Genomic DNA, 26,311 nt, shown 5'->3' with positions numbered 1-26,311 from the left:
ATTTAAATGTAATCACATCAGGTTCAGCTTGTTGAGAAATTTTCCCTGAATCTGAAATTTCTCCCTCAGACAAAACCTCCCTGGCCCCCTCAGACTGGTGTAGGGGCACTTCAGAACCAATATCATCAGCGTCCTCATGCTCTTCAGAGCAGTCGCGCTTTCGCTGATAAGTGGGCATTTTGGCTAAAATGTTTTTGATAGAATTATCCATTACAGCCGTTAATTGTTGCATAGTAAGGAGTATTGGCGCACTAGATGTACTAGGGGCCTCCTGTGTGGGCAAGACTGGTGTAGACGAAGGAGGGGATGATGCAGTACCATGCTTACTCCCCTCACTTGAGGAATCATCTTGGGCATCATTTTCTCTAAATTTTGTGTCACATAAATCACATCTATTTAAATGAGAAGGAACCTTGGCTTCCCCACATACAGAACACAGTCTATCTGGTAGTTCAGACATGTTAAACAGGCATAAACTTGATAACAAAGTACAAAAAACGTTTTAAAATAAAACCGTTACTGTCACTTTAAATTTTAAACTGAACACACTTTATTACTGCAAATGTGAAAAAGTATGAAGGAATTGTTCAAAATTCACCAAAATTTCACCACAGTGTCTTAAAGCCTTAAAAGTATTGCACACCAAATTTGAAAGCTTTAACTCTTAAAATAACGGAACCGGAGCCGTTTTTATATTTAACCCCTTTACAGTCCCTGGTATCTGCTTTGCTGAGACCCAACCAAGCCCAAAGGGGAATACGATACCAAATGACGCCTTCAGAAAGTCTTTTCTGTGTATCAGAGCTCCTCACACATGCATCTGCATGTCATGCTTCCTAAAAACAAGTGCGCAATAGAGGCGCGAAAATGAGGCTCTGCCTATGATTAGGGAAAGCCCCTAGAGGATAAGGTGTCCAATACAGTGCCTGCCGGTTATTTTACATAATTCCCAAGAATAAAATAATTCCTCAAAGCTATGAAGTATAAAATATGTTTATATATCAATCGTTTTAGCCCAGAAAATGTCTACAGTCTTAAAAGCCCTAATGAAGCCCTTTTTTTCTTATGTAATAAAAATGGCTTACCGGATCCCATAGGGAAAATGACAGCTTCCAGCATTGCATCGTCTTGTTAGAAATGTGTCATACCTCAAGCAGCAAAAGTCTGCTCACTGTTTCCCCCAACTGAAGTTAATTCCTCTCAACAGTCCTGTGTGGAAACAGCCATCGATTTTAGTAACGGTTGCTAAAATCATTTTCCTCTTACAAACAGAAATCTTCATCACCTTTCTGTTTCAGAGTAAATAGTACATACCAGCACTATTTTAAAATAACAAACTCTTGATTGAATAATAAAAACTACAGTTAAACACCAAAAAACTCTAAGCCATCTCCGTGGAGATGTTGCCTGTACAACGGCAAAGAGAATGACTGGGGAAGGCGGAGCCTAGGAGGGATCATGTGACCAGCTTTGCTGGGCTCTTTGCCATTTCCTGTTGGGGAAGAGAATATCCCACAAGTAAGGATGACGCCGTGGACCGGACACACCTATGTTGGAGAAAAATGACACACATACAAACAACTTCCGGTGACAAGTATGACGCCGGAAATGACTAAGAAATTTTTTGCGCCAAAAAAGTCCGTGCCAAGAATGACGCAATAAAATGAAGCATTTTCAGCCCCCGCGAGCCTAACAGCCCACAGGAAAAAAAGTCAAATTTTAAAGGTAAGAAAAATTTAATATTCAAATGCATTATCCCAAATAATGAAACTGACTGTCTGAAATAAGGAACGTTGAACATCCTGAGTCAAGGCAAATAAATGTTTGAATACATATATTTAGAACTTTATATAAAAGTGCCCAACCATAGCTTAGAGTGTCACAGAAAATAAGACTTACTTACCCCAGGACACTCATCTACATGTAGTAGAAAGCCAAACCAGTACTGAAACGAGAATCAGTAGAGGTAATGGTATATATAAGAGTATATCGTCGATCTGAAAAGGGAGGTAAGAGATGAATCTCTACGACCGATAACAGAGAACCTATGAAATAGACCCCGTAGAAGGAGATCATTGAATTCAAATAGGCAATACTCTCTTCACATCCCTCTGACATTCACTGCACGCTGAGAGGAAAACCGGGCTCCAGCCTGCTGCGGAGCGCATATCAACGAAGAATCTAGCACAAACTTACTTTACCATCTCCACGGGAGGCAAAGTTTGTAAAACTGGGGGGGCGTGTCCAAGCAGCGACTCAGAGCTGTCGCATTCTTCCTGGGCTCTGAAGGAAAATGCAATAAACTGCCGATTATTGTATTAAATTTCCAGCAAATATCTATAATATGATTACCTTTGTGTTATCCTACATATTTTACAGCTAGATACAGAAGAAATTGCTGTATTGATGAGATCAGAGACGGAACTGGACAATAGAGGCCTGTAGTCGCGGCACATTTGCAGGCAACGTTCCCCCCCCGGACCTCCGGGGTACTTTGCTGGAACTGGCTGCACATACTACACTTGCTAGTGATAGAGGCTACTTGAGCTTATATTGACTTTCGGGAAAATACACAGGACTCATACTTGACATTATACCGCTAAACGGTGAGCAATAACAGGGATCTCGACAGATAACATGTGGGCCGACAACTTTTCTGGCGGGTCCGACCTCCATTTTCTTAAAATCGAGCATATGCTGCAAAATATGATGGACAAGGCGCCGACAGAACAAGATCTGCAGCTCCTGATAAACAGATTACCGCCTGTTAAAATGATGGTAGCAGCACCGCTACACTTACCAGAACACAGATCGGTCCCGACCTTGCAGAGAGAGGATAGCGATCAAATAGGCACAGCGGCGAGCGGGAGAGCAAAACAGTTGGATCCTGACCACGCAACATCCCTCATATCGGCTACACTGGGTGACAGATCTGCAAAGAGGGCTCACTGTCCCCACCAAGTCCCAACAGATGGAAGGCGTATCAAAATTCTCCCTGGAACTGATTATTTGCTGAATCCGGGATCCCCGCCTGACAAGAAAATTAATCTATCTGAGGCACACTCCGTTACTGGTTCCAGCAGATTGCTTCTTGCAATACCGCTTACCTCAGACCCTACAGGACCAGTGGGGCCGAAGCTGCTGCTGCGGGGATTTGAGGGGGTCCCCCGGGCGGCAGAAGACCTCAACGCTTTACACACCGTGGACACCACTGTGATTGCAGATGGAGCTCCGGAATCCATGTTGTGGACTAGAGCTTTCAACTTACGACAATGTTCGCTGCGAACCTGGATCCGACTAGAGCCACCATACCTCAATCTAACTAAGTCACATCTTGAACGGGCGAGGATGCTTAAACAACCCTGCTCAGATACCCTCATGGAGATCGTGTCCCACAAGACTATACACCCATATATGGGGAGATCCCAACAAGGATTTTACCATAGCGCTCGATACCCGGGCACATCTGATATATATAACCGCCCAACTTGCCACTTTAAAATGAAAGATCGCTGGCCAAGAGGAACCCTGGTAATTTACTAGATGGACATATAAAGCGATCCCCTGTTGTGCGAATTTTGCAGTTGTTTTGTGTGTTTGAGCATTTTTCGGTTGTCTACCATGTGGGCTCTGTCTATAAAATGGCGCTGATCCCACCATTATTGCTGATATAATTACATAGCCACCGGGGTCACTAGTTTCGCATTATTGAATTAGTATTTACCTTAGGCTTTTAGAAGTTTTGTGTTTCTGCCCTCTGAGTTGTGCATCGATCAAGTGCATGCTGCTGACTGTGTTTAATCCTTCCCCAAGCTAGCATTACAAGAAGTAACTTAACTAAGTGCGGCTTATTATGTCCCACTCCTTAATTATTCACGGTCACATTGTCCAATATAAACCAATGTCTCCTTTAGGGGTTAGGGGGGGCCCCTGGGGTAATCAATGTTATAATACACAATATGCAGGGTAGGTGCTGACAGGATCTTTGAGCTACTAACCCACGATCTGTAACTGACATATGGCTGCCGTCCAGACCTGGCGGTCCACGGCCGGGGCTGCTGGGTGGACATAGGCAACTCAGGTACCTGAGATACACAAAGCCTTATATTTTATTTACAGAAGGAATCACGCAGTGCATTTGCTCTAATGCTGCAACTCTATCCCTACAAATGTTATGAATATGGAATTTATAAACAGGGTGACTGACATAACTGTAAAAGTTTGTTGTTTGTTTTCTAAGTATAAAATTACTACGGCATCACATGTATGGATCTCAAGCTCCCTTCCTGTAACAAGAGCCCATTTACTGATATTCTGTAATTTTAAGATACTCAGTGCACTAGTTCTAGGATTAGCGTCTAACAATATATCTGAATAGTTTTATGCTAACAGTGTTTAAATAGTTGGATGCAGTTTGTTTTATTCTATGCTTACTTTTCATCAATTCTTTGATATGTATAAATCCCCTGGATCTGACTCAGACTATGCCTTTAGATCCAAGAGTGATCTATTATCTTGCTATAAGGGGAAAAGAAAGGACTGTAGCTAACTGCAAACATATACGACCTAATATGATATGTATATTTGAAGATTTGCTCTATCTAAGTTATTGTTTTTTGTATATCTTTTGTCCTTAATAAAAATGTTTAAAAAAAAAAAAAGTAATCAAATTTACACATATTCAGTCTGAAAATGTGATAAATTACAAACTATCACGTGGTCTTCACATAAATATACAAATGTTTACATGGTGCACAATACATGTTCAGATGTATCCATTATCTGTTGTTTTTTTTGCTACATTTCTTTACAAATAAAGATGAAAACGTGACCATAATGGACACGGATTGCTCCAAAAAAAAAAAAAAAAAAAGTTTGTAAAACTGATTTGTGGGTGTGGTGAGGGGTGTATTTATAGGCATTTTGAGGTTTGGGAAACTTTGCCCCTCCTGGTAGGAATGTATATCCCATACGTCACTAGCTCATGGACTCTTGCTAATTACATGAAAGAAATATAAATTAACCTATGGAGTGATACTAAGTGTTATTGAACTATCAAACTGTTACAAATGAAACTAAAATAAGATTGTAAGAGCAATAGACTTAACCTTAAAGGGATAGTAAAGTCCAAATGAAACTTTCATGATTCAGATAGGGCATGCAATTTTAAACAACTTTCTAGTTGAATTTTATCATCAAATTTGCTTTGTTCTCTTGTTATTCTTAGTTGAAAGCTAAACCTAGGTCGACTCATATGCTAATTTCAAAGCCCTTGAAGGTAGCCTCTTATCTGAATGCATTTTACAGTTTTTCACAGCTAGAGGGCGTTAGTTCATGTGTTTCAGATAGATAAAACTGTGCTCATGCATGTAAGTAAAGTTATTTAAGAGTCAGCACTAATTGCCTGAAATGCAAGTCTGTCAAAAGATCTTTGATAAGGAGGCAGTCAGCAGAAGCCTAGATACAAGGTAATTACAGAGGTAAAAAGTATATTTCTATATCAGTGTTGGTCATGCAACTGGGGAATGGTAAATAAAGGGATTATCTTTCTTTTTAAATAATAACTTTTTTGGTGTTTACTATCCCTTTAACATTAGAATCAAATATAACTAAATTAAATATAACATTCTTCAGACATCACTCAAATGATTGAATATGTTATAAATATTTTGCTTACCCACAAGCAACAGGTTATGAAAATAGTAATTAGATAATGCCAGTCCTGTCCAACACCAAATATAGTAAAAAAATATATTTACAAATCCTGTCTCCAAAAATTGATCACATCCCAATAAATATTGAAATCATGGACTTTCCTAGTTTTAAGTTGAAAATTCAAAAAACTTCTCTGTGCAATCATATAGCTACCTCTAGGTGATCTACAGACCCATTATATCACTTGCTACTTAAAAGTGAACACAACTTGATTATGTTTAAAGATTAAATGCCTTGCTAAATCTTAGCAGTCATCACCTGTATGAATATTTTTCTAGTGTTCCCTAATCCTCACACGGACCTCCCTTGCGGTGCAACCAACATATTGGTTACATTGTACACATTCAACCAAACATATCACAAAGGTGGTCCTACAATTGGAACAACTAGTTAAATCATAATCTCTTTGAGTGACCTTGGACTGGAATTAGGAAGCAACCTTAGAATGGCTACAAGCTATATATTTAGTAACAAACAAAAAATCTCAAAAAGAAACTGGATGCGCCTCCCTACAATATTCTGATCCCTGTGATATAGAGTGAACAAATGTAAGTACTATGTAAAATGTCCTTCAAAAGATATATATAACACAGGACCTCTGAGCCGTGAAGTTGTGGGACTCGCTGGTGATAAAATGAGTCTATTGCCTGTGGTAGCTATCTGAATGGCTTGTGAAAGTTCAGCAGGCCCAACTGGCACTTTCTAAGTGGTGTCTAATTTGTGAGTACATTGTGATTATTTTTCTCAAATTTTTTATCTAGTGATATTGCACCATTGCAGTGCCTTCTCTTTCCTTTCTAGTATATATTTAGTAAAATTACATTTAGGGGCCTATCTATCAAGCTCCGAATGGAGCTTGATGCCCTGTGTTTCTGGCGAGCCTGCAGGCTCGCGAGAAACAGCAGTTATGAATTAGCGGTCACAAAGACCGCTGCTCCATAACCCTGTCCGCCTGCTCTGAGCAGGCGGACAGGAATCGCCGGAAATAAACCCGATCGAGTACGATCGGGTTGATTGACACCTTCCTGCTGGTGGCCGATTGGCCGCGATTCTGCAGGGGGCGGGTTTGCACCAGCAGCTCTTGTGAGCTGCTGGTGCAATGCTGAATATGGAGAGCGTATTGCTCTCCGCATTCAGCGAGGTCTTGCGGACCTGATCCGCACTGTCGGATCAGGTCCGCAAGACCTTTGTTAAATAGAGGCCTTATAGTGTACCTGAAATCAGAGCCATCTACTGGTCCCATGTGCTTGTTTCACTATATGGCAAGTTTTGCAACAATGATATACATTAGCAAGAGCACTAGATGGCAGCACTATTTCCTGTCATGTAGTGCTCCAGACATATGCACGCTACCTATCTAGATATCTTTTCATCAAAGAATAACATGAGAACAAAGCAAATTTGATAATAGAAGTAAATTGGAAACTTTTCTAAAATTGTATTCTCTTTCTAAATCAAGAAAGAAATATTTTGGGTTTCATGTCCCTTAAAGTCTGTCCTCAGCCTTTCGAATTAGTGTCTATTGATGATTTGACAAATATCAAGAAATCACGGACTATGAGTAGTGATAAAACAGGTTTGGTATTGTCAAATCTGGCTTGGTTAGTGGGAGGCTTCACTTTTTTAAGCAGCAATGTTCTGTCATGTGTACTCACTTACAAAAACGCTTTACTGATCACCTTATTTGAGCACCCTCATTAGATAAGTTGAGATTTCAAGATCTCACTTTCTCATAAGAAATCACTGTCCAGCAAGCAATTGCGCTTTAATCTTATAAATTGTCCTTTAGCCACCACAAAACATTTATATTTGGGGGTGGCTACTTCTAGCATGCAAAATGGCATTAGACATAATTGGTTTTCTATATAGAAATGTTTTAAATCTCTGGAGGGTAATATCCCCCTCTAGAGTAGCATCCAAGTAAGGACTACTCATTTTGTTCAAATGGTGGGTTAATTCTAAGCCAACGTGATTGCTATTAAGATAAGTCACAAACTGAACAAAAGTTTATCAATAAATATTTTGAAGATCTTGGTGAAGCGTTTAAAGGGATTTCAATCTCCAAAGACATGGGGTAAAGCTCCCACCAACATATATATATATAAAATAATATTGCTTTATTTAAGAGTCTACTAATCCAGCGTTATTCTCTTTACGAATCCATGCTGTGGAGGTTATTTGTGGGATCACCATCCCAGACATATCCCCCACGCCACCGGCTAAAAGGAGGAGCCTATGGATATGGTGGCATTCACTTGCCCCTCTGCTGCTTTGGAGGAAGCCTGCTAGAGAAGAGCGTTCAGTCTGTTGAAGAACAAAGCCTTACAATACCTACTGAACAGTGCGGGAACCTAGATTGTAAGGGTGTTAAGAGAAAGAGTGCCCTACCTATGGTAAGTCAAGATGGAGAGAATCCACATTTAGTGGTATGTGATAGTTTTGTGACCTTCAAGAAGGGGTTATCTGTGTTTGTGTATATAAAGCAACTAAGCATTTTATACTCCTACTTTACGTACAGCTTATAAACTAACATATGTATTTAGACATTCCTCTCACACGTTGAGCCATTTCACAGGAGGAACTGTGTTCACCTTCTTGAGAAAAAGCAACCAAGTACAAGGACATTTGAATCAGATCTGCATACTAAGTCTTGCAAGGCCACCCTGGAGAAAAGTGAATAACTGAAGAATCCTGAGACCCGGCACAATTTCAGGGCAGCTTGTTATTTAAACAAGAGGCCATGAGATTTATCTCTTGTAAGCCCCAGAATCTACCAATCTGGTCGAAAATCTCCTGGCTCAGAGCTCATTCTCCGAGATGAAGGTACTGACTACTGAGAATTTCCACATCCCAATTGTTCACTCCCAGTATGTGAGAAGCTAAGCTCATGCAATGATGAAATTCTTCCCATTTGATAATGCGGGACACTTCCGCAGTTCTGCTAGGTAATTGATGTAAAACCACTGCTGTGACACTGGAATTGGAGAAATGATTCCTGCCTGAGGTTGTGCCAACTATGAAGAGCCCTGAAGATTTTGCTTCAGGGCTCTTCATAGTTTTAGGATGTTTATTGGTTACTAACCTCCAGAAGAGGCCAAACATCTAGCATATTCTGAGATTCCCAGAAACTGCACTCCAAACTGTTAGGCTTGCATCTGTGGAGATCACTACCCATGCCAGTTAGATAACCGAGGCCCCCTGGACAAGGGATTGTCCATTTTTGGTTCACAATTTCGGTTGCCCTTGCTGATTGGTGGATAAATGCTGTCCAGGGTCTGAACCAAAATTTTGTTTGGCTCCTTAGCTTAGATGCATTCTTTTTCAAATAAAGATAGCAAGAGAACAAAGAAAAATGGTTAATATGAGTAAATTAGAAAGTTGCTTAAAATTGCATGCGCTATCTGAATCATGAAATATAAATTTTGGGTTTAGTATCCCTTTAATTGGATGCTTGTCTGTGGAAGGGGAGTCATCCACTTCCAAAGCAATTAAAACTTCCCATAATAGAGGATAATTATCCTCAAGTCTCAAAATAAAGGATACATCCTCTGCCAATTTTTCAGGATTGGGGTGCTGAATTTCTTGTAGATTTTTCTTCAGAAGAGGAATCTTTATATTCAAATGTATCTCTCTTCTTTGCAGAGTATTTAGACAGGTCGCTCTTAAGGGATGTCACTGATGGGCTGAATACCTGGTAAGGGGTAAAATTATGAGGGAATTGCAATTTTAGGGGGTTAGCAAAGTCCAAAGACGAGCTGCACCAGTTTGATCCATAGTAAATTATAGAGAATGCAGTAAGGATAAATGCTGCTTAACTGAGATAGCACAAAAAAAAACACACACAAAAACCTAAACCCAAACGTGTACTATCACTTTAGACCACTGTTTTTCAAACCTGTCCTCAGGCCTCCCTAACAGACCATATTTTGAGGATATCGGAACTGGAGCACAGGTAAAAACATAATTTATGCTTACCTGATAAATTTATTTCTCTTGTAGTGTAGTCAGTCCACGGGTCATCCATTACTTATGGGATTATATCTCTCCCCAACAGGAAGTTGCAAGAGGATCACCCAAGCAGAGCTGCTATATAGCTCCTCCCCTCACATGTCATATCCAGTCATTCGACCGAAACAAGACGAGAAAGGAGAAACCATAGGGTGCAGTGGTGACTGGAGTTTAATTAAAATTTAGGTCTGCCTTAAAAAACAGGGCGGGCCGTGGACTGACTACACTACAAGAGAAATAAATTTATCAGGTAAGCATAAATTATGTTTTCTCTTGTTAAGTGTAGTCAGTCCACGGGTCATCCATTACTTATGGGATACCAATACCAAAGCTAAAGTACACGGATGATGGGAGGGACAAGGCAGGAACTTTAAACGGAAGAAACCACTGCCTGAAGCACCTTTCTCCCAAAAACAGCCTCCGAAGAAGCAAAAGTGTCAAATTTTGAAAATTTTGAAAAAGTGTGAAGTGAAGACCAAGTTGCAGCCTTGCAAATCTGTTCAACAGAGGCCTCATTTTTAAAGGCCCAGGTGGAAGCCACAGCTCTAGTGGAATGAGCTGTAATTCTTTCAGGAGGCTGCTGTCCAGCAGTCTCATAGGCTAAACGTATTATGCTACGAAGCCAAAAGGAGAGAGAGGTACCCGAAGCCTTTTGACCTCTCCTCTGTCCCGAGTAAACGACAAACAGGGAAGAAGTTTGACGAAAATCTTTAGTTGCCTGTAAATAGAACTTCAGGGCACGGACTACGTCCAGATTATGCAAAAGTCGTTCCTTCTTTGAAGAAGGGTTAGGACATAATGATGGAACAACAATCTCTTGATTGATATTCCTGTTAGAAACCACCTTAGGTAAAAACACAGGTTTAGTACGCAGAACTACCTTGTCTGAATGGAAAATCAGATAAGGAGAATCACAGTGTAGGGCAGATAACTCAGAGACTCTTCGAGCCGAGGAAATAGCCATCAAAAACAGAACTTTCCAAGATAACAGCTTAATATCAATGGAATGGAGGGGTTCAAACGGAACACCTTGAAGAACTTTAAGAACTAAGTTTAAGCTCCACGGCGGAGCAACAGTCTTAAACACAGGCTTAATCCTAGCCAAAGCCTGACAAAAAGCCTGAACGTCTGGAACATCTGCCAGACGTTTGTGTAACAGAAGAGACAGAGCAGAAATCTGTCCCTTTAATGAACTAGCAGATAAACCCTTTTCTAAACCCTCTTGTAGAAAGGACAAAATCCTAGGAATCCTAACTTTACTCCATGAGTAACTCTTGGATTCACACCAATATAAGTATTTACACCATATTTTATGGTAAATTTTTCTGGTAACAGGTTTCCGAGCCTGTATTAAGGTATCAATAACTGACTCCGAGAAGCCACGCTTTGATAGAATCAAGCGTTCAATCTCCATGCAGTCAGCCTCAGAGAAATTAGATCTGGATGGTTGAAAGGACCCTGAATTAGAAGGTCCTGTCTCAGAGGTAGAGACCATGGTGGACAGGACGACATGCCCACTAGATCTGCATACCAGGTCCTGCGTGGCCATGCACGTGCTATCAGAATTACTGATGCTCTCTCCTGTTTGATCTTGGCAATCAGCCGAGGAAGCAGCGGAAATGGTGGAAACACATAAGCCATGTTGAAACCCCAAGGGGCTGCTAGAGCATCCATCAGCGCCGCTCTCGGGTCCCTGGACCTGGATCCGTAGCAAGGAAGTTTGGCATTCTGTCGAGAAGCCATGAGATCCAGTTCCGGTTTGCCCCAACGATGAATTAGTTGAGCAAAGACCTCCGGATGAAGTTCCCACTCCCCCGGATGAAAAGTCTGACGACTTAGAAAGTCCGCCTCCCAGTTCTCCACACCTGGGATATAGATCGCCGACAGGTGGCAAGAGTTGGACTCTGCCCAGCGAATTATCTTTGATACTTCCAACATCGCTAGGGAACTCCTGGTTCCCCCTTGATGGTTGATGTAAGCCACAGTCGTGATATTGTCCGACTGAAATCTGATGAACCTCAGTGTTGCCAACTGAGGCCAAGCTAGAAGAGCATTGAATATCGCTCTTAATTCCAGAATATTTATTGGGAGGAGTTTCTCCTCCTGAGTCCACGATCCCTGAGCCTTCAGGGAGTTCCAGACTGCGCCCCAACCTAGAAGGCTGGCATCTGTTGTTACAATCGTCCAATCTGGCCTGCGAAAGGTCATCCCTTTGGACAGATGGAGTCGAGAAAGCCACCAGAGAAGAGAATCCCTGGTCTCTTGATCCAGATTTATTAGAGAGGACAAATCTGAGTAATCCCCATTCCACTGACTGAGCATGCATAATTGCAGCGGTCTGAGATGCAGGCGCGCAAATGGTACTATGTCCATTGCTGCTACCATTAAGCCGATTACTTCCATGCACTGGGCTACTGACAGGTGTGGAATGGAATGAAGGGCACGGCAAGCATTTAGAAGTTTTGATAACCTGGCCTCCGTCAGGTAAATTTTCATCTCTACAGAATCTATAAGAGTCCCTAAGAAGGGAACCCTTGTGAGTGGTAATAGAGAACTCTTTTCCACGTTCACCTTCCACCCATGCGACCTCAGAAATGCCAGAACTATCTCTGTATGAGACTTGTCAGTTTGAAAACTTGACGCTTGTATCAGAATGTCGTCTAGGTACGGAGCCACCGCTATGCCTCGCGGTCTTAGTACCGCCAGAAGTGAGCCCAGAACCTTTGTAAAGATTCTTGGGGCCGTAGCTAACCCGAAGGGAAGAGCTACAAACTGGTAATGCCTGTCTAGGAAGGCAAATCTTAGATACCGATAATGATCCTTGTGAATCGGTATGTGAAGGTAGGCATCCTTTAAGTCCACTGTGGTCATGTACTGACCCTCTTGGATCATGGGTAGGATGGTTCGAATAGTTTCCATTTTGAATGATGGAACTCTTAGGAACTTGTTTAGGATCTTTAAGTCCAAGATTGGTCTGAAGGTTCCCTCTTTCTTGGGAACCACAAACAGATTTGAATAAAATCCTTGCCCTTGTTCCGACCGCGGAACTGGGTGGATCACCCCATTAATAAGAGGTCTTGTACACAGCATAGAAACGCCTCTTTCTTTATTTGGTTTGCTGATAACCTTGAAAGATGAAATCTCCCTTGTGGAGGAGAAGCTTTGAAGTCCAGAAGATATCCCTGAGATATGATCTCCAACGCCCAGGGATCCTGGACATCTCTTGCCCAAGCTTGGGCAAAGAGAGAAAGTCTGCCCCCCACTAGATCCGTTTCCGGACAGGGGGCCCTTACTTCATGCTGTCTTAGGGGCAGCAGCAGGTTTTCTGGCCTGCTTGCCCTTGTTCCAAGACTGGTTGCCTTTCCAACCCTGTCTGTAACGAGTAGCAGTCCCTTCCTGTTTTGGGGCGGAGGAAGTTGATGCTGCTCCTGCCTTGAAATTACGAAAGGCACGAAAATTAGACTGTTTGGCCTTTGATTTGGCCCTGTCCTGAGGAAGGGAGTGACCCTTACCTCCAGTAATGTCAGCAATAATTTCTTTCAAGCCGGGCCCGAATAAGGTTTGCCCTTTGAAAGGAATATTAAGCAATTTAGATTTAGAAGTTACATCTGCTGACCAGGATTTAAGCCATAGCGCTCTGCGCGCCTGGATGGCGAATCCGGAGTTCTTAGCTGTTAGTTTGGTTAAATGCACCACGGCATCCGAAACAAATGCATTAGCTAGCTTAAGGGCTTTAAGCTTGTTCATAATCTCATCCAATGGAGCTGTGCGAATAGCCTCTTCCAGAGACTCAAACCAGAATGCCGCCGCAGCAGTGAAAGGCGCAATGCATGCAAGGGGCTGAAATATAAAACCTTGTTGAAAAAACATTTTCTTAAGGTAACCTTCTAATTTTTTATCCATTGGATCTGAGAAAGCACAACTATCCTCCACCGGGATAGTGGTACGCTTGGCTAAAGTAGAAACTGCTCCCTCCACCTTAGGGACCGTCTGCCATAAGTCTCGTGTGGTGGCGTCTATTGGGAACATTTTTCTAAATATCGGAGGAGGGGAAAAAGGCACACCGGGTCTATCCCACTCCTTGCTAATAATCTCTGTAAGCCTTTTAGGTATAGGAAAAACGTCAGTACACACCGGTACCGCATAGTATTTATCCAGCCTACATAATTTCTATGGGATTGCCACCGTGTCGCAATCATTCAGAGCCGCTAAAACCTCCCCTAGCAATACACGGAGGTTCTCAAGCTTAAATTTAAAAACAGAATTTATGCTTACCTGATAAATTACTTTCTCCAACGGTGTGTCCGGTCCACGGCGTCATCCTTACTTGTGGGATATTCTCTTCCCCAACAGGAAATGGCAAAGAGTCCCAGCAAAGCTGGTCACATGATCCCTCCTAGGCTCCGCCCACCCCAGTCATTCGACCGACGGACAGGAGGAAATATATATAGGAGAAACCATATGATACCGTGGTGACTGTAGTTAGAGAAAATAATTCATCAGACCTGATTAAAAAACCAGGGCGGGCCGTGGACCGGACACACCGTTGGAGAAAGTAATTTATCAGGTAAGCATAAATTCTGTTTTCTCCAACATTGGTGTGTCCGGTCCACGGCGTCATCCTTACTTGTGGGAACCAATACCAAAGCTTTAGGACACGGATGAAGGGAGGGAGCAAATCAGGTCACCTAAATGGAAGGCACCACGGCTTGCAAAACCTTTCTCCCAAAAATAGCCTCCGAAGAAGCAAAAGTATCAAATTTGTAAAATTTGGCAAAAGTGTGTAGTGAAGACCAAGTCGCTGCCTTACATATCTGGTCAACAGAAGCCTCGTTCTTGAAGGCCCATGTGGAAGCCACAGCCCTAGTGGAGTGAGCTGTGATTCTTTCAGGAGGCTGCCGTCCGGCAGTCTCATAAGCCAATCGGATAATGCTTTTAAGCCAAAAGGAAAGAGAGGTAGAAGTCGCTTTTTGACCTCTCCTTTTACCAGAATAAACAACAAACAAGGAAGATGTTTGTCTGAAATCTTTAGTAGCCTCTAAATAGAATTTTAGAGCACGGACTACGTCCAAATTGTGTAACAAACGTTCCTTCTTTGAAACTGGATTCGGACACAAAGAAGGTACAACTATCTCCTGGTTAATATTTTTGTTGGAAACAACTTTCGGAAGAAAACCAGGCTTAGTACGCAAAACCACCTTATCTGCATGGAACACCAGATAGGGCGGAGAACACTGCAGAGCAGATAACTCTGAAACTCTTCTAGCAGAAGAAATTGCAACCAAAAACAAAACTTTCCAAGATAATAACTTAATATCTACGGAATGTAAGGGTTCAAACGGAACCCGTTGAAGAACTGAAAGAACTAGATTTAGACTCCAGGGAGGAGTCAAAGGTCTGTAAACAGGCTTGATCCTAACCAGAGCCTGAACAAATGCTTGAACATCTGGCACAGCTGCCAGTCTTTTGTGAAGTAAAACAGATAAAGCAGAGATCTGTCCCTTCAGAGAACTTGCAGATAATCCTTTCTCCAAACCTTCTTGTAGAAAGGATAGAATCTTAGGAATTTTTATCTTGTTCCATGGGAATCCTTTAGATTCACACCAACAGATATATTTTTTCCATATTTTATGGTAAATTTTTCTAGTTACAGGCTTTCTAGCCTGAATCAGAGTATCTATTACAGAATCTGAAAACCCACGCTTTAATAAAATCAAGCGTTCAATCTCCAAGCCGTCAGTTGGAGGGAAACCAGATTCGGATGTTCGAATGGACCCTGAACAAGAAGGTCCTGTCTCAAAGGTAGCTTCCATGGTGGAGCCGATGACATATTCACCAGGTCTGCATACCAAGTCCTGCGTGGCCACGCAGGAGCTATCAAGATCACCGAGGCCCTCTCCTGATTGATCCTGGCTACCAGCCTGGGGATGAGAGGAAACGGTCGGAATACATAAGCTAGGTTGAAGGTCCAAGGTGCTACTAGTGCATCTACTAGGGTCGCCTTGGGATCCCTGGATCTGGACCCGTAGCAAGGAACCTTGAAGTTCTGACGAGACGCCATCAGATCCATGTCTGGAATGCCCCATAATTGAGTTATTTGGGCAAAGATTTCCGGATGGAGTTCCCACTCCCCCGGATGGAATGTCTGACGACTCAGAAAATCCGCTTCCCAATTTTCCACTCCTGGGATGTGGATCGCAGACAAGTGGCAGGAGTGATCCTCCGCCCATTGAATTATCTTGGTCACTTCTTTCATCGCCAGGGAAGTCCTTGTTCCCCCCTGATGATTGATATATGCAACGGTCGTCATGTTGTCTGACTGAAACCTTATGAATTTGGCCTTTGCTAGTTGAGGCCAAGCTCTGAGAGCATTGAATATCGCTCTCAGTTCCAGAATGTTTATCGGGAGAAGAGACTCTTCCCGAGACCATAGACCCTGAGCTTTCAGGGATTCCCAGACCGCGCCCCAGCCCACTAGGCTGGCGTCGGTCGTGACAATGACCCACTCTGGTCTGCGGAAGCTCATTCCCTGTGACAGATTGTCCAGGGTCAGCCACCAACGGAGTGAATCTCTGGTCTTTTGATCTACTTGAATCATCGGAGACAAGTCTGTATAATCCCCATTCCACTGTCTGTGCATGCACAGTTGTAATGGTCTTAGATGAATTCGTGCAAAAGGAACTATGTCCATTGTTGCAACCATCAATCCTATTACTTCCATGCACTGCGCTATGGAAGGACGAGGAACAGAATGAAGTACTTGACAAGAGCTTAGAAGTTTTGATTTTCTGACCTCTGTCAGAAAAATCCTCATTTCTAAGGAATCTATTATTGTTCCCAAGAAGGGAACTCTTGTTGACGGGGACAGAGAACTTTTTTCTTTGTTCACCTTCCATCCGTGAGATCTGAGAAAGGCTAGGACGATGTCCGTATGAGCCTTTGCTTTTGACAGGGACGACGCTTGAATCAGGATGTCGTCCAAGTAAGGTACTACTGCAATGCCCCTTGGTCTTAGAACCGCTAGAAGGGACCCTAGTACCTTTGTGAAAATCCTTGGAGCAGTGGCTAATCCAAATGGAAGTGCCACAAACTGGTAATGCTTGTCCAGAAAAGCGAACCTTAGGAACTGATGATGTTCCTTGTGGATAGGAATATGTAGGTACGCATCCTTTAAATCCACGGTAATCATAAATTGATTTTCCTGGATAGTAGGTAGGATCGTTCGAATAGTTTCCATTTTGAACGATGGTACCCTGAGAAATTTGTTTAGGATCTTTAGATCCAAAATTGGTCTGAATGTTCCCTCTTTTTTGGGAACTATGAACAGATTGGAATAAAATCCCATTCCTTGTTCTCTTATTGGAACTGGATGTATCACTCCCATCTTTAACAGGTCTTCTACACAATGTAAGAATGCCTGTCTCTTTATTTGGTTTGAAGATAATTGAGACCTGTGGAACCTTCCCCTTGGGGGTAGTTCCTTGAATTCCAGGAGATAACCTTGAGAAACTATTTCTAGCGCCCAAGGATCCTGAACATCTCTTGCCCAAGCCTGAGCAAAGAGAGAAAGTCTGCCCCCCACTAGATCCGGTCCCGGATCGGGGGCTATCCCTTCATGCTGTTTTGGTAGCAGTGGTAGGCTTCTTGGCCTGCTTACCCTTGTTCCAGCCTTGCATTGGTTTCCAGGCTGGTTTGGGTTGTGAAGTATTACCCTCTTGCTTAGAGGATACAGAATTAGAGACTGGTCCGTTTCTGCGAAAGGGACGAAAATTAGGCTTATTATTAGCCTTAAAAGACCTATCCTGTGGGAGGGCGTGGCCCTTTCCCCCAGTGATGTCTGAAATAATCTCTTTCAAATCAGGTCCAAATAATGTTTTACCTTTGAAAGGAATGTTAAGCAATTTTGTCTTGGAAGACACATCCGCTGACCAAGACTTTAGCCAAAGCACTCTGCGCGCCACAACAGCAAACCCTGAATTTTTCGCCGCTAATCTAGCTAATTGCAAAGCGGCATCTAAAACAAAAGAGTTAGCCAATTTAAGTGCTTGAACTCTGTCCATAACCTCCTCATACGAAGATTCTTTACTGAGCGATTTTTCTAGTTCCTCAAACCAGAAACACGCTGCCGTAGTGACAGGAACAATGCATGAAATTGGTTGTAAAAGGTAACCTTGCTGTACAAAAATCTTTTTAAGCAAACCCTCTAATTTCTTATCCATAGGATCTTTGAAAGCACAACTATCTTCGATAGGAATAGTAGTGCGTTTGTTTAGAGTAGAAACCGCCCCCTCGACCTTGGGGACTGTCTGCCATAAGTCCTTTCTGGGGTCGACTATAGGAAATAATTTCTTAAATATAGGGAGGGGAACAAAAGGTATGCCGGGCCTTTCCCACTCTTTATTTACTATGTCCGCCACCCGCTTGGGTATAGGAAAAGCGTCGGGGGGCACCGGAACCTCTAGGAACTTATCCATCTTACATAATTTCTCTGGAATGACCAAATTGTCACAATCATCCAGAGTAGATAACACCTCCTTAAGCAGTGCGCGGAGATGTTCTAATTTAAATTTAAATGTCACAACATCAGGTTCAGCTTGATGAGAAATTTTTCCTGAATCTGAAATTTCTCCATCAGACAAAACCTCCCTCATGGCCCCTTGAGATTGGTGTGAGGGTATGTCAGAACAGTTATCATCAGCGTCCTCTTGCTCTTCAGTGTTTAAAACAGAGCAATCACGCTTTCTCTGATAAGTAGGCATTTTGGATAAAAGATTTGCTATGGAGTTATCCATTACAGCCGTTAATTGTTGCATGGTAATAAGTATTGGCGCACTAGATGTACTAGGGGCCTCCTGTGTGGGCATAACTGGTGTAGACACAGTAGGGGATGATGTAGTATCATGTTTACTCCCCTCATTTGAGGAATCATCTTGGGTAATATCATTATCTGTTGCATTACTGTCCTTACTTTGTTTGGACACTATGGCACAATTATCACATAAATTTAAATGGGGAGACACATTGGCTTTCATACATATAGAACATAGCTTATCTGATGGTACAGACATGTTAAACAGGCTTAAACTTGTCAACAAAGCACAAAAAACGTTTTAAAATAAAACCGTTACTGTCACTTTAAATTTCAAACTGAAAACACTTTATTACTGAATATGTGAAAAAGTATGAAGGAATTGTTCAAAATTCACCAAAATTTCACCACAGTGTCTTAAAGCATTAAAAGTATTGCACACCAAATTTCAGAGCTTTAACCCTTAAATTAACGGAACCGGAGCCGTTTTTACATTTAACCCCTATACAGTCCCAGAATGAGGCTCTGTCTATAACTAGAAAGGCCCCCATCTGAAAAAGGTGTCCAACACAGTGCCTGCCGTTTTTCTAAACGTTCCCCAAGATTATAATACCAATAATTAGTTAGAATCTGCATAATATGCCTAGTAAAGCAATTGTTTTAGCCCAGAAAAATGTCTACCAGTTTTTAAGCCCTTTTTGAAGCCCTTTATTCTTTTATATTTAACTAAGAAAATGGCTTACCGGTCCCCATGAGGGGAAATGACAGCCTTCCAGCATTACACAGTCTTGTTAGAAATATGGCTAGTCATACCTTAAGCAGAAAAGACTGCTAACTGTTTCCCCCAACTGAAGTTACTTCATCTCAACAGTCCTATGTGGAAACAGCAAACGATTTTAGTTACTGTCTGCTAAAATCATCTTCCTCTCACAAACAGAAATCTTCATCCTTTTCTGTTTCAGAGTAAATAGTACATACCAGCACTATTTTAAAATAACAAACACTTGATAGAAGAATAAAACTACATTTAAACACCAAAAAACTCTTAACCATCTCCGTGGAGATGTTGCCTGTGCAACGGCAAAGAGAATGACTGGGGTGGGCGGAGCCTAGGAGGGATCATGTGACCAGCTTTGCTGGGACTCTTTGCCATTTCCTGTTGGGGAAGAGAATATCCCACAAGTAAGGATGACGCTGTGGACCGGACACACCAATGTTGGAGAAATTTGAAATTTCAGAATCCGGTCTCCCCGGATCAGATCCGTCACCCACAGAATGAAGCTCTCCGTCCTCATGTTCTGCAAATTGTGACGCAGTATCGGACATGGCTCTCGTGTCATCGGAGCGCTCTGTCCTAAACCCAGAGCTATCGCGCTTGCCTCTTAACTCAGGCAAATTAGATAATACTTCTTTCATAACATTAGCCATATCATGCAAAGTGATTTGTAAGGGCCTTGATGTACTTGGCGCCACAATCTCACGCACCTCCTGAGCGGGAGGCGAAGGTACTGACACGTGAGGAGAGTTAGACGGCATAACTTCCCCCTCGATGTCTGGTGATAATTTCTTTACCGGTAAAGACTGACTTTTATTTAAAGTAACATCAATACAATTGGTACACAAATTTCTATTGGGCTCCACATTGGCTTTTAAACATAATGAACAAGGAGATTCATCTGTATCAGACATGTTTAACAGACTAGCAATGAAGGCTAGCAAGCTTGGAAAAAAACTGTCAGTGAATTTACAAGCAATATGAAAAAACGCAGCAGCGCTTTTAAAAACACAAAAAAAAAAAAACTGTCACAGTTGAAATAACAATGAACTAATTCAGTTATAGCCAACAATTTTAACAATAAATGTATGAATTTAGCAGAGGATTGCACCCACTAGCAAACGGATGATTAACCCCTCAATACCCACAACCGGATAATCAATTTTAGATTTAACGTTTTTCTCACAGTCAAACACACTGTCACAGGTCTCCTGTGACTGATTACCTCCCTCAAAATTGAATTTTGAAGACCCCTGAGCTCTCTGGAGACGTCCTGGATCAAGGAGGAAAAGGCAGGAAGACTGTGCTAGAATTTTATCTGCGCAACAAGGCGCTAAAAAAGGCCCCTCCCACTCATATTACAACAGTGGGAGACCTGTTACAACGGTTTCTATGCAGAAATAAACGTTAGCCATGTGGAAAAAAATCATGCCCAAAAAGATTTATCACCAAAGTACCTCACAAAACGAATAACATGCCAGTAAACGTTTTAAAAACAACTTTTCCAGTGTTATGTAAAGTTATCACTAAGCCTGCTACCAGTCGCTTCTACTGCAGTTAAGGCTTATACATTTATTTCAGTATTAACAGTATTTTCTCAGTCAAATTCTAGTCCCTAGAAAATAACTCAACTGCGCATACATTTAACAGCCTGATACCAGTCGCTACTACTGCATTAAAGGCTGTACTTACATCATATGGGTAACGGCAGTGTATTCTTAGTCAATTCCATTCCTAGAAAATATTATACTGCACATACCTCATTTGCGGAGGACCCCGCATGCTATTCCCCTTTCTGAAGTTACCCCTCCTCAGAATGCGCGAGAACAGCCAGTGGATCTTAGTTACGTCTGCTAAGATCATAGAAAACGCAGGCAGATCTTCTTCTTCTAAATACTGCCTGAGAGAAAAAACAGCACACTCCGGTGCCATTTTAAAATAACAAACTTTTGATTGAAGAATTAAGTAAAAAAACTCCTGCCTCCTCTCACAACCTCCTTTGTTGAGACTTGCAAGAGAATGACTGGATATGACATGTGAGGGGAGGAGCTATATAGCAGCTCTGCTTGGGTGATCCTCTTGCAACTTCCTGTTGGGGAGAGATATAATCCCATAAGTAATGGATGACCCGTGGACTGACTACACTTAACAAGAGAAATAATCAGTTGTTTAGTAAACTTTACCTTATTTTACCTGCTCTCATCCAAGGTAATCCCAAAAACCTAACCTGTTGGGAAGGCCTGAGGACAGGCTTGAAAACCAGTGGTTTAGGCGCTAAATAAAACCATTAGAATAGCCTTTTTATTATTACATTTTACCACAGCAAGAAAGGGGTTTTGCACAAGCTCTGATAAGCCTGAGTGCTGCATCCTCTACACTGGTCCTTCTCTCTGCACTGAAAAGATGGCCATCATACTGCAGTGAAGCGGAATAAAACTAAAACAGCACCAAAAAGTAAACCCAATGTTCCAGCTATCATGGAGAATCAGAAAATGTAATTCAAACTTTAATTTATTTCTGCAGGCACCAGGGAGCACAGAGATTTATCTTCTGTAATACCGATAGCAGTAAATTTAAAGTGACGGCAACAAATGTGTTTTAAAAAGTTAAAAAAGTGCCTAAAACTGCTGTAGAAGTTGTGTGGTGTATACATGTTCATGCTAATAGCTGGTGGGCTATGAAGGTGCATAGTACCTACCTGTCAGCACTTTAGCCTCTAGTGCTTACCTCAGCTGCAGACAATTGCTTCCAGTAGACGTGCCTATCAAAGGCAGCACAAGCACAGTGCCAAGGATCTCACAAGGAGCATTCTACAACACAGGGGATTGGCAGATAAATCTGCATTTCACCTGGGGAGGCTGCATATCACACAAGGAGCAGCACACTACAGCCACAGGACTAGCAGATAAATCTGCATTTCACCTGGGGAGGCTGCATATCAATCATAGAAAATAGCACAGCACTTACTGCCAGTATGCAGGTGCACGCTGTCAGGACCCTGCACAGATCCCAAATCAATGCAATATGTGAAAGACAGCAGCACCACAAGGTGTGTATCAATATCCTGACGTTTCGGTCACAAACTGACCTTAATCATGTTATCATAACATGATTAAGGTCAGTTTGTGACCGAAACGTTGTTGTTCCGTGTGATGTCTCACTAATAAACGATATTGATACACACCTTGTGGTGCTGCTGTCTTTCACATATTGAGGCTCCATTTCACACAAGGAGCAGCACACTACATCCACAGGACTAGCAGATAAATCTGCCTTTCACCTGGTTGGCCTGTGACATAGCCATACTCGGAAAATATTTTCATGGCATGGATGAAAAACATGTCTTTTCCTGCCTTTGGCACTTTGAGGGGGAACTGGGTATCAGATTGGTCAGAAATCCCCTATCAATGACTTGAAGATAAGCACTTCAAAATACTTTGACTGAGGGATTCAGGAAGTGGGAGGGGTTAAAACTCTGGTAGGTATGTGAGGGTGTTTTTTCCTCTTCCTAGTGGACTGGAGTGTAATCCCACATGTAATGTCCTGTGGACTCTCACCATCTTATGAAAGAAAAGTAATTACATTTTCTTGCAAAAATATTAAATGCAATTATTAAAAAAATATTTAGCTAGAATTTACTGGACTACATTTGGTGGGTTAGTTTAGACATTACTTCATTGTCAATTTAAAGGGACACTGAACCCAAATTTTTTCTTTCGTGATTCAGATAGAGCATGACATTTTAAGCAACTTTCTAATTTACTCCTATTATCAAATTTTCTTCATTCTCTTGGTATCTTTTTTTGAAATGCAAGAATGTAAGTTTAGATGCTGGCCCATTTTTGGTGTACAACCAAGGTTGTCCTTGCTGATTGGTGGATAAATTAATCCACCAATAAAAAAGTGCTGTCCAGAGTTCTAAACAAAAAAAAAAAGCTTAGATGCCTTCTTTTTCAAATAAAGATAGCAAGAGAATGAAGAAAAATTGATAATAGGAGTAAAATTAGAAAGTTGCTTAAGATTGCATGCTCTATCTGAATCACAAAAGAAAAAATTTGGGTTCAGTGTCCCTTTAAAGTAGAGGGAAACAAAAAAAAACTTTAAAAATAATATGGCAACACAAATATAATGTATTAAAGGGCCATTATAGTAAAAATAAATAAATAATTAAATAATATGCTTTAATCTGTTAAGGAGCATGTTATTTTATGACACTAGACTACTGTATGTTTAACCCCAGCAAAGAGGTTAAACCCACAATAGAAATAGCGGTGACAATATAATAGCAAGTTAGCACTGAGCCGCTCATAATGCAAAACTCGTAATCTAGCCGTAAGTTAGTAACAGCATCTCAACCCAGGGGATTGATGGACAAGTCCACATTTCACCTGGGGACGGCTGTGGATCCACAAGGAGCAGCTCACTGTAGAGCACAGAATTGGTAGACAAGTCCACATTTGACCTGGGAGGCCTGTGACATTTCTTTACTGAGAAAAAGCCTTTCCCTGCCTGGCAGAAACTCCTTGACTGCTTCTCTGAATGGAATGTTACTGCAAGGAAGATTTGGGCCTCAGATCAGTTAGAGGATCCCCTCTGAAAAGATGAGTAGATCTGGCACTATACTTTCATCTCACTCCTCATCAAGGAGGCAAAACAAATGGATCATGGGAAGTGGGAGGGATTTAAAGCGCTAGTCTGTTGGGGTGTCTTTTGCCTCCTCCTAGTGGTTAAGAGGGGAATATTCCCAAAACTTGATGACTCGTGGACTCTCACTATCTGATTAAAGAAAAAAATATATATTTATTTTGGTAAACTAGAAACATACAAATGCTATTCTCCAATCACACAAATTTAGCCCTTTATGCCAGTAAGTGTTTGCAACATATTGAAGACCCTTGTGACATAGTAAACAATGTCAACAGTTAAAATAGAAAAAAATGAAACTAGAGACTACATCTGTTTAGATTTTAATCTAACTCATCTATTGAATTTATGCTGTTTTCAACATTATTAGCTAAGAGAATTCTGCCCTAAAGATATCAAAACTATTCATCTATCACTTGAACACAGTGGAATACATTAAAAATAAACTATGTGCATGCAATACAAAATCAATTTAGTTTTTTCTCCTTTAAGCATCCTTCTAAGAAAATAAAGAAAACCCAGGAATTTGAGACACTCTTACATAACTGATTTTAGCAAAAAAATGAATAAACACTTTTGTACATAAATACTTTAACAGAAGTGATGTGAGACGTTTAAACTGAAACAATATTTTAACTCACTGAGCTAAGATTTCTTTTTTCTTTTTAATACAAAATATTATTCCCAATCATAATTTTGTAATGATCATTAAAATATTATGACTGAGCCAGTTTAAATGCAATTGTGTCGGTTTTCATTTTAATCTCGGCTACATTAAAGGCAATGTGTCTGTACATGTTACAACTAGTAGTCAACGGAACTCCCAATTTGCTTTGCTTCTGCTCAAATTGAAGTTCCTCCCTGTACTTCTGTACACGTTCCTTTGTGTCAGATAAAGGACCTATTGTATTGCTGGTTTTCGTCTTCATAATACATCTTTGCTTCATTTCTTTTTCAACATCACTTGCTGCAGCTGATGCAGATCCCCTAAGGGCAAGCAACTCCTCTTCCATAGACTGTGCCAAGCTTTCAGTCAAGCAATACTTGCCCCCTACACTTATGGTATTTACCACACAGGTTGGAGGAAGAACACATTTCAGACTGTAAAGACACTGTAGTAAGCCGGGTTCAGTCCTGTAAGATTCAAAACATATGCTGAATTCAATCTAACAAAATCAGTAAGACATTATACAGTAAATGTGTCATTAAGCCGACTTTAGTATATACAAGATAAAGCCATTATTTCAGCAGCAAATTAAACACGGTAACATAATTCTTTATTATATTATATTTCTAAATAGGGAAAGCATTTCAGAAGCTGATATAGTAGTTTACACGTCTAATGTTTATAGACACTGTTTTTGTTTTAGCAGTCCAGGCCAGCAAAACAATGTGCTAAACTGTTAACACTATTTCTCCTTTAAAATGTGTTACAAAATAAAAACAAATTAATCCTTTATTTATTTACTAATTAATGGCTTGTGCCGTTTTGTGCAGTTTAAAAAAAATAAAAAATATATATAATGTCATTTTATTGTATAAAATTAAATTCTGTGCCATCTAAAATTTAAGCTGATTTGGATGTTTTAAAAACATTTTACAGAAAGTCTGTACAAAAAATAAATTAGAAATAATCTGACCAGGAAGAGACACAAAAGAGTTTGCACTTGTACTTTAAACGGACATGAAAAAAAGTGCCAGCATAGCACTGAAACACAATCTGAAAAACAAAGTGCGCTATTTAAGGCGAAAAAGGCTACGTACGCTCAGATACTACCGGTGTAGTGCGGACCAGAGCATTTTTTTTTACATTTACAGCAACTTGTAACTTATTTCAAAGTGCTAATCAATAGTATATAGTGGCTGTAAATAGCAGATGCATTTGATATTATACCTGTAGAATATTGTAAGTGTTCCTTCACAGGGGGTTCCTGGGATCCAGATAAACAGAGTACCATGAAGACTCCCTGGTAAGCAACTAAAAAATAAATCAGGAAGTTGCTTGATAGGTTTTCCCTGCATTGGCCCCAGGAGCCAAGCTTTTACCGATACCAATGTGTAGTCTGGAGACCAGATACGAAAAGAGCGTTTCTCATATGCTGATAGAAGAGCCAAAACATTTTCCAAATTTACGTCACCTAAAATAGGCAAGATAATAACCAGATTTGCATTGCATCTAAGTAGTTAAGAGCATTTATATATACTAAATATCTTTTTAAGAAAAACAAATGGCAAAACTTTCATTAACCATACAAAAAGACACACGCACTAATATATACACAGATGCAATAAAACAAAATAGCAAACAAGGCTTAAGTTTATATCTATATAGATATATATATATATATATACACAGTATA

At 41.0% G+C, this 26,311-nt stretch overlaps 2 protein-coding genes across 2 annotated transcripts in view; both read right to left on the bottom strand.

Moving 5' to 3' along the window:
• LOC128652276 (Fanconi anemia group B protein) overlaps window positions 1-22,611 on the bottom strand; it is a 167,888-nt gene extending 145,277 nt beyond the window's left edge. Inside the window, exon 1 of the mRNA XM_053705214.1 lies at window positions 22,588-22,611. Coding sequence (XP_053561189.1) covers window positions 22,588-22,611 — 24 coding nt within the window. The remainder of the gene's footprint in view (window positions 1-22,587) is intronic.
• A 1,986-nt stretch (window positions 22,612-24,597) lies between these two features.
• Window positions 24,598-26,311, bottom strand: part of LOC128652275 (Fanconi anemia group B protein) — a 226,294-nt gene continuing 224,580 nt past the window's right edge. The window contains exons 7-8 of the mRNA XM_053705213.1: window positions 25,846-26,089; window positions 24,598-25,085 (exon numbers count right to left, since the gene is read on the bottom strand). Of these exons, the coding sequence (XP_053561188.1) occupies window positions 24,668-25,085; window positions 25,846-26,089 (662 nt within the window). The 3' untranslated portion in view covers window positions 24,598-24,667. The remainder of the gene's footprint in view (window positions 25,086-25,845; window positions 26,090-26,311) is intronic.

This window comes from Bombina bombina, chromosome 3 (genome assembly GCF_027579735.1).
Source record: "Bombina bombina isolate aBomBom1 chromosome 3, aBomBom1.pri, whole genome shotgun sequence".
Classification (NCBI taxonomy): domain Eukaryota; kingdom Metazoa; phylum Chordata; class Amphibia; order Anura; family Bombinatoridae; genus Bombina; species Bombina bombina.
The sequence above is the reverse complement of the archived record's forward strand: the minus strand, read 5'-3'. Positions and strand labels throughout refer to the sequence as shown.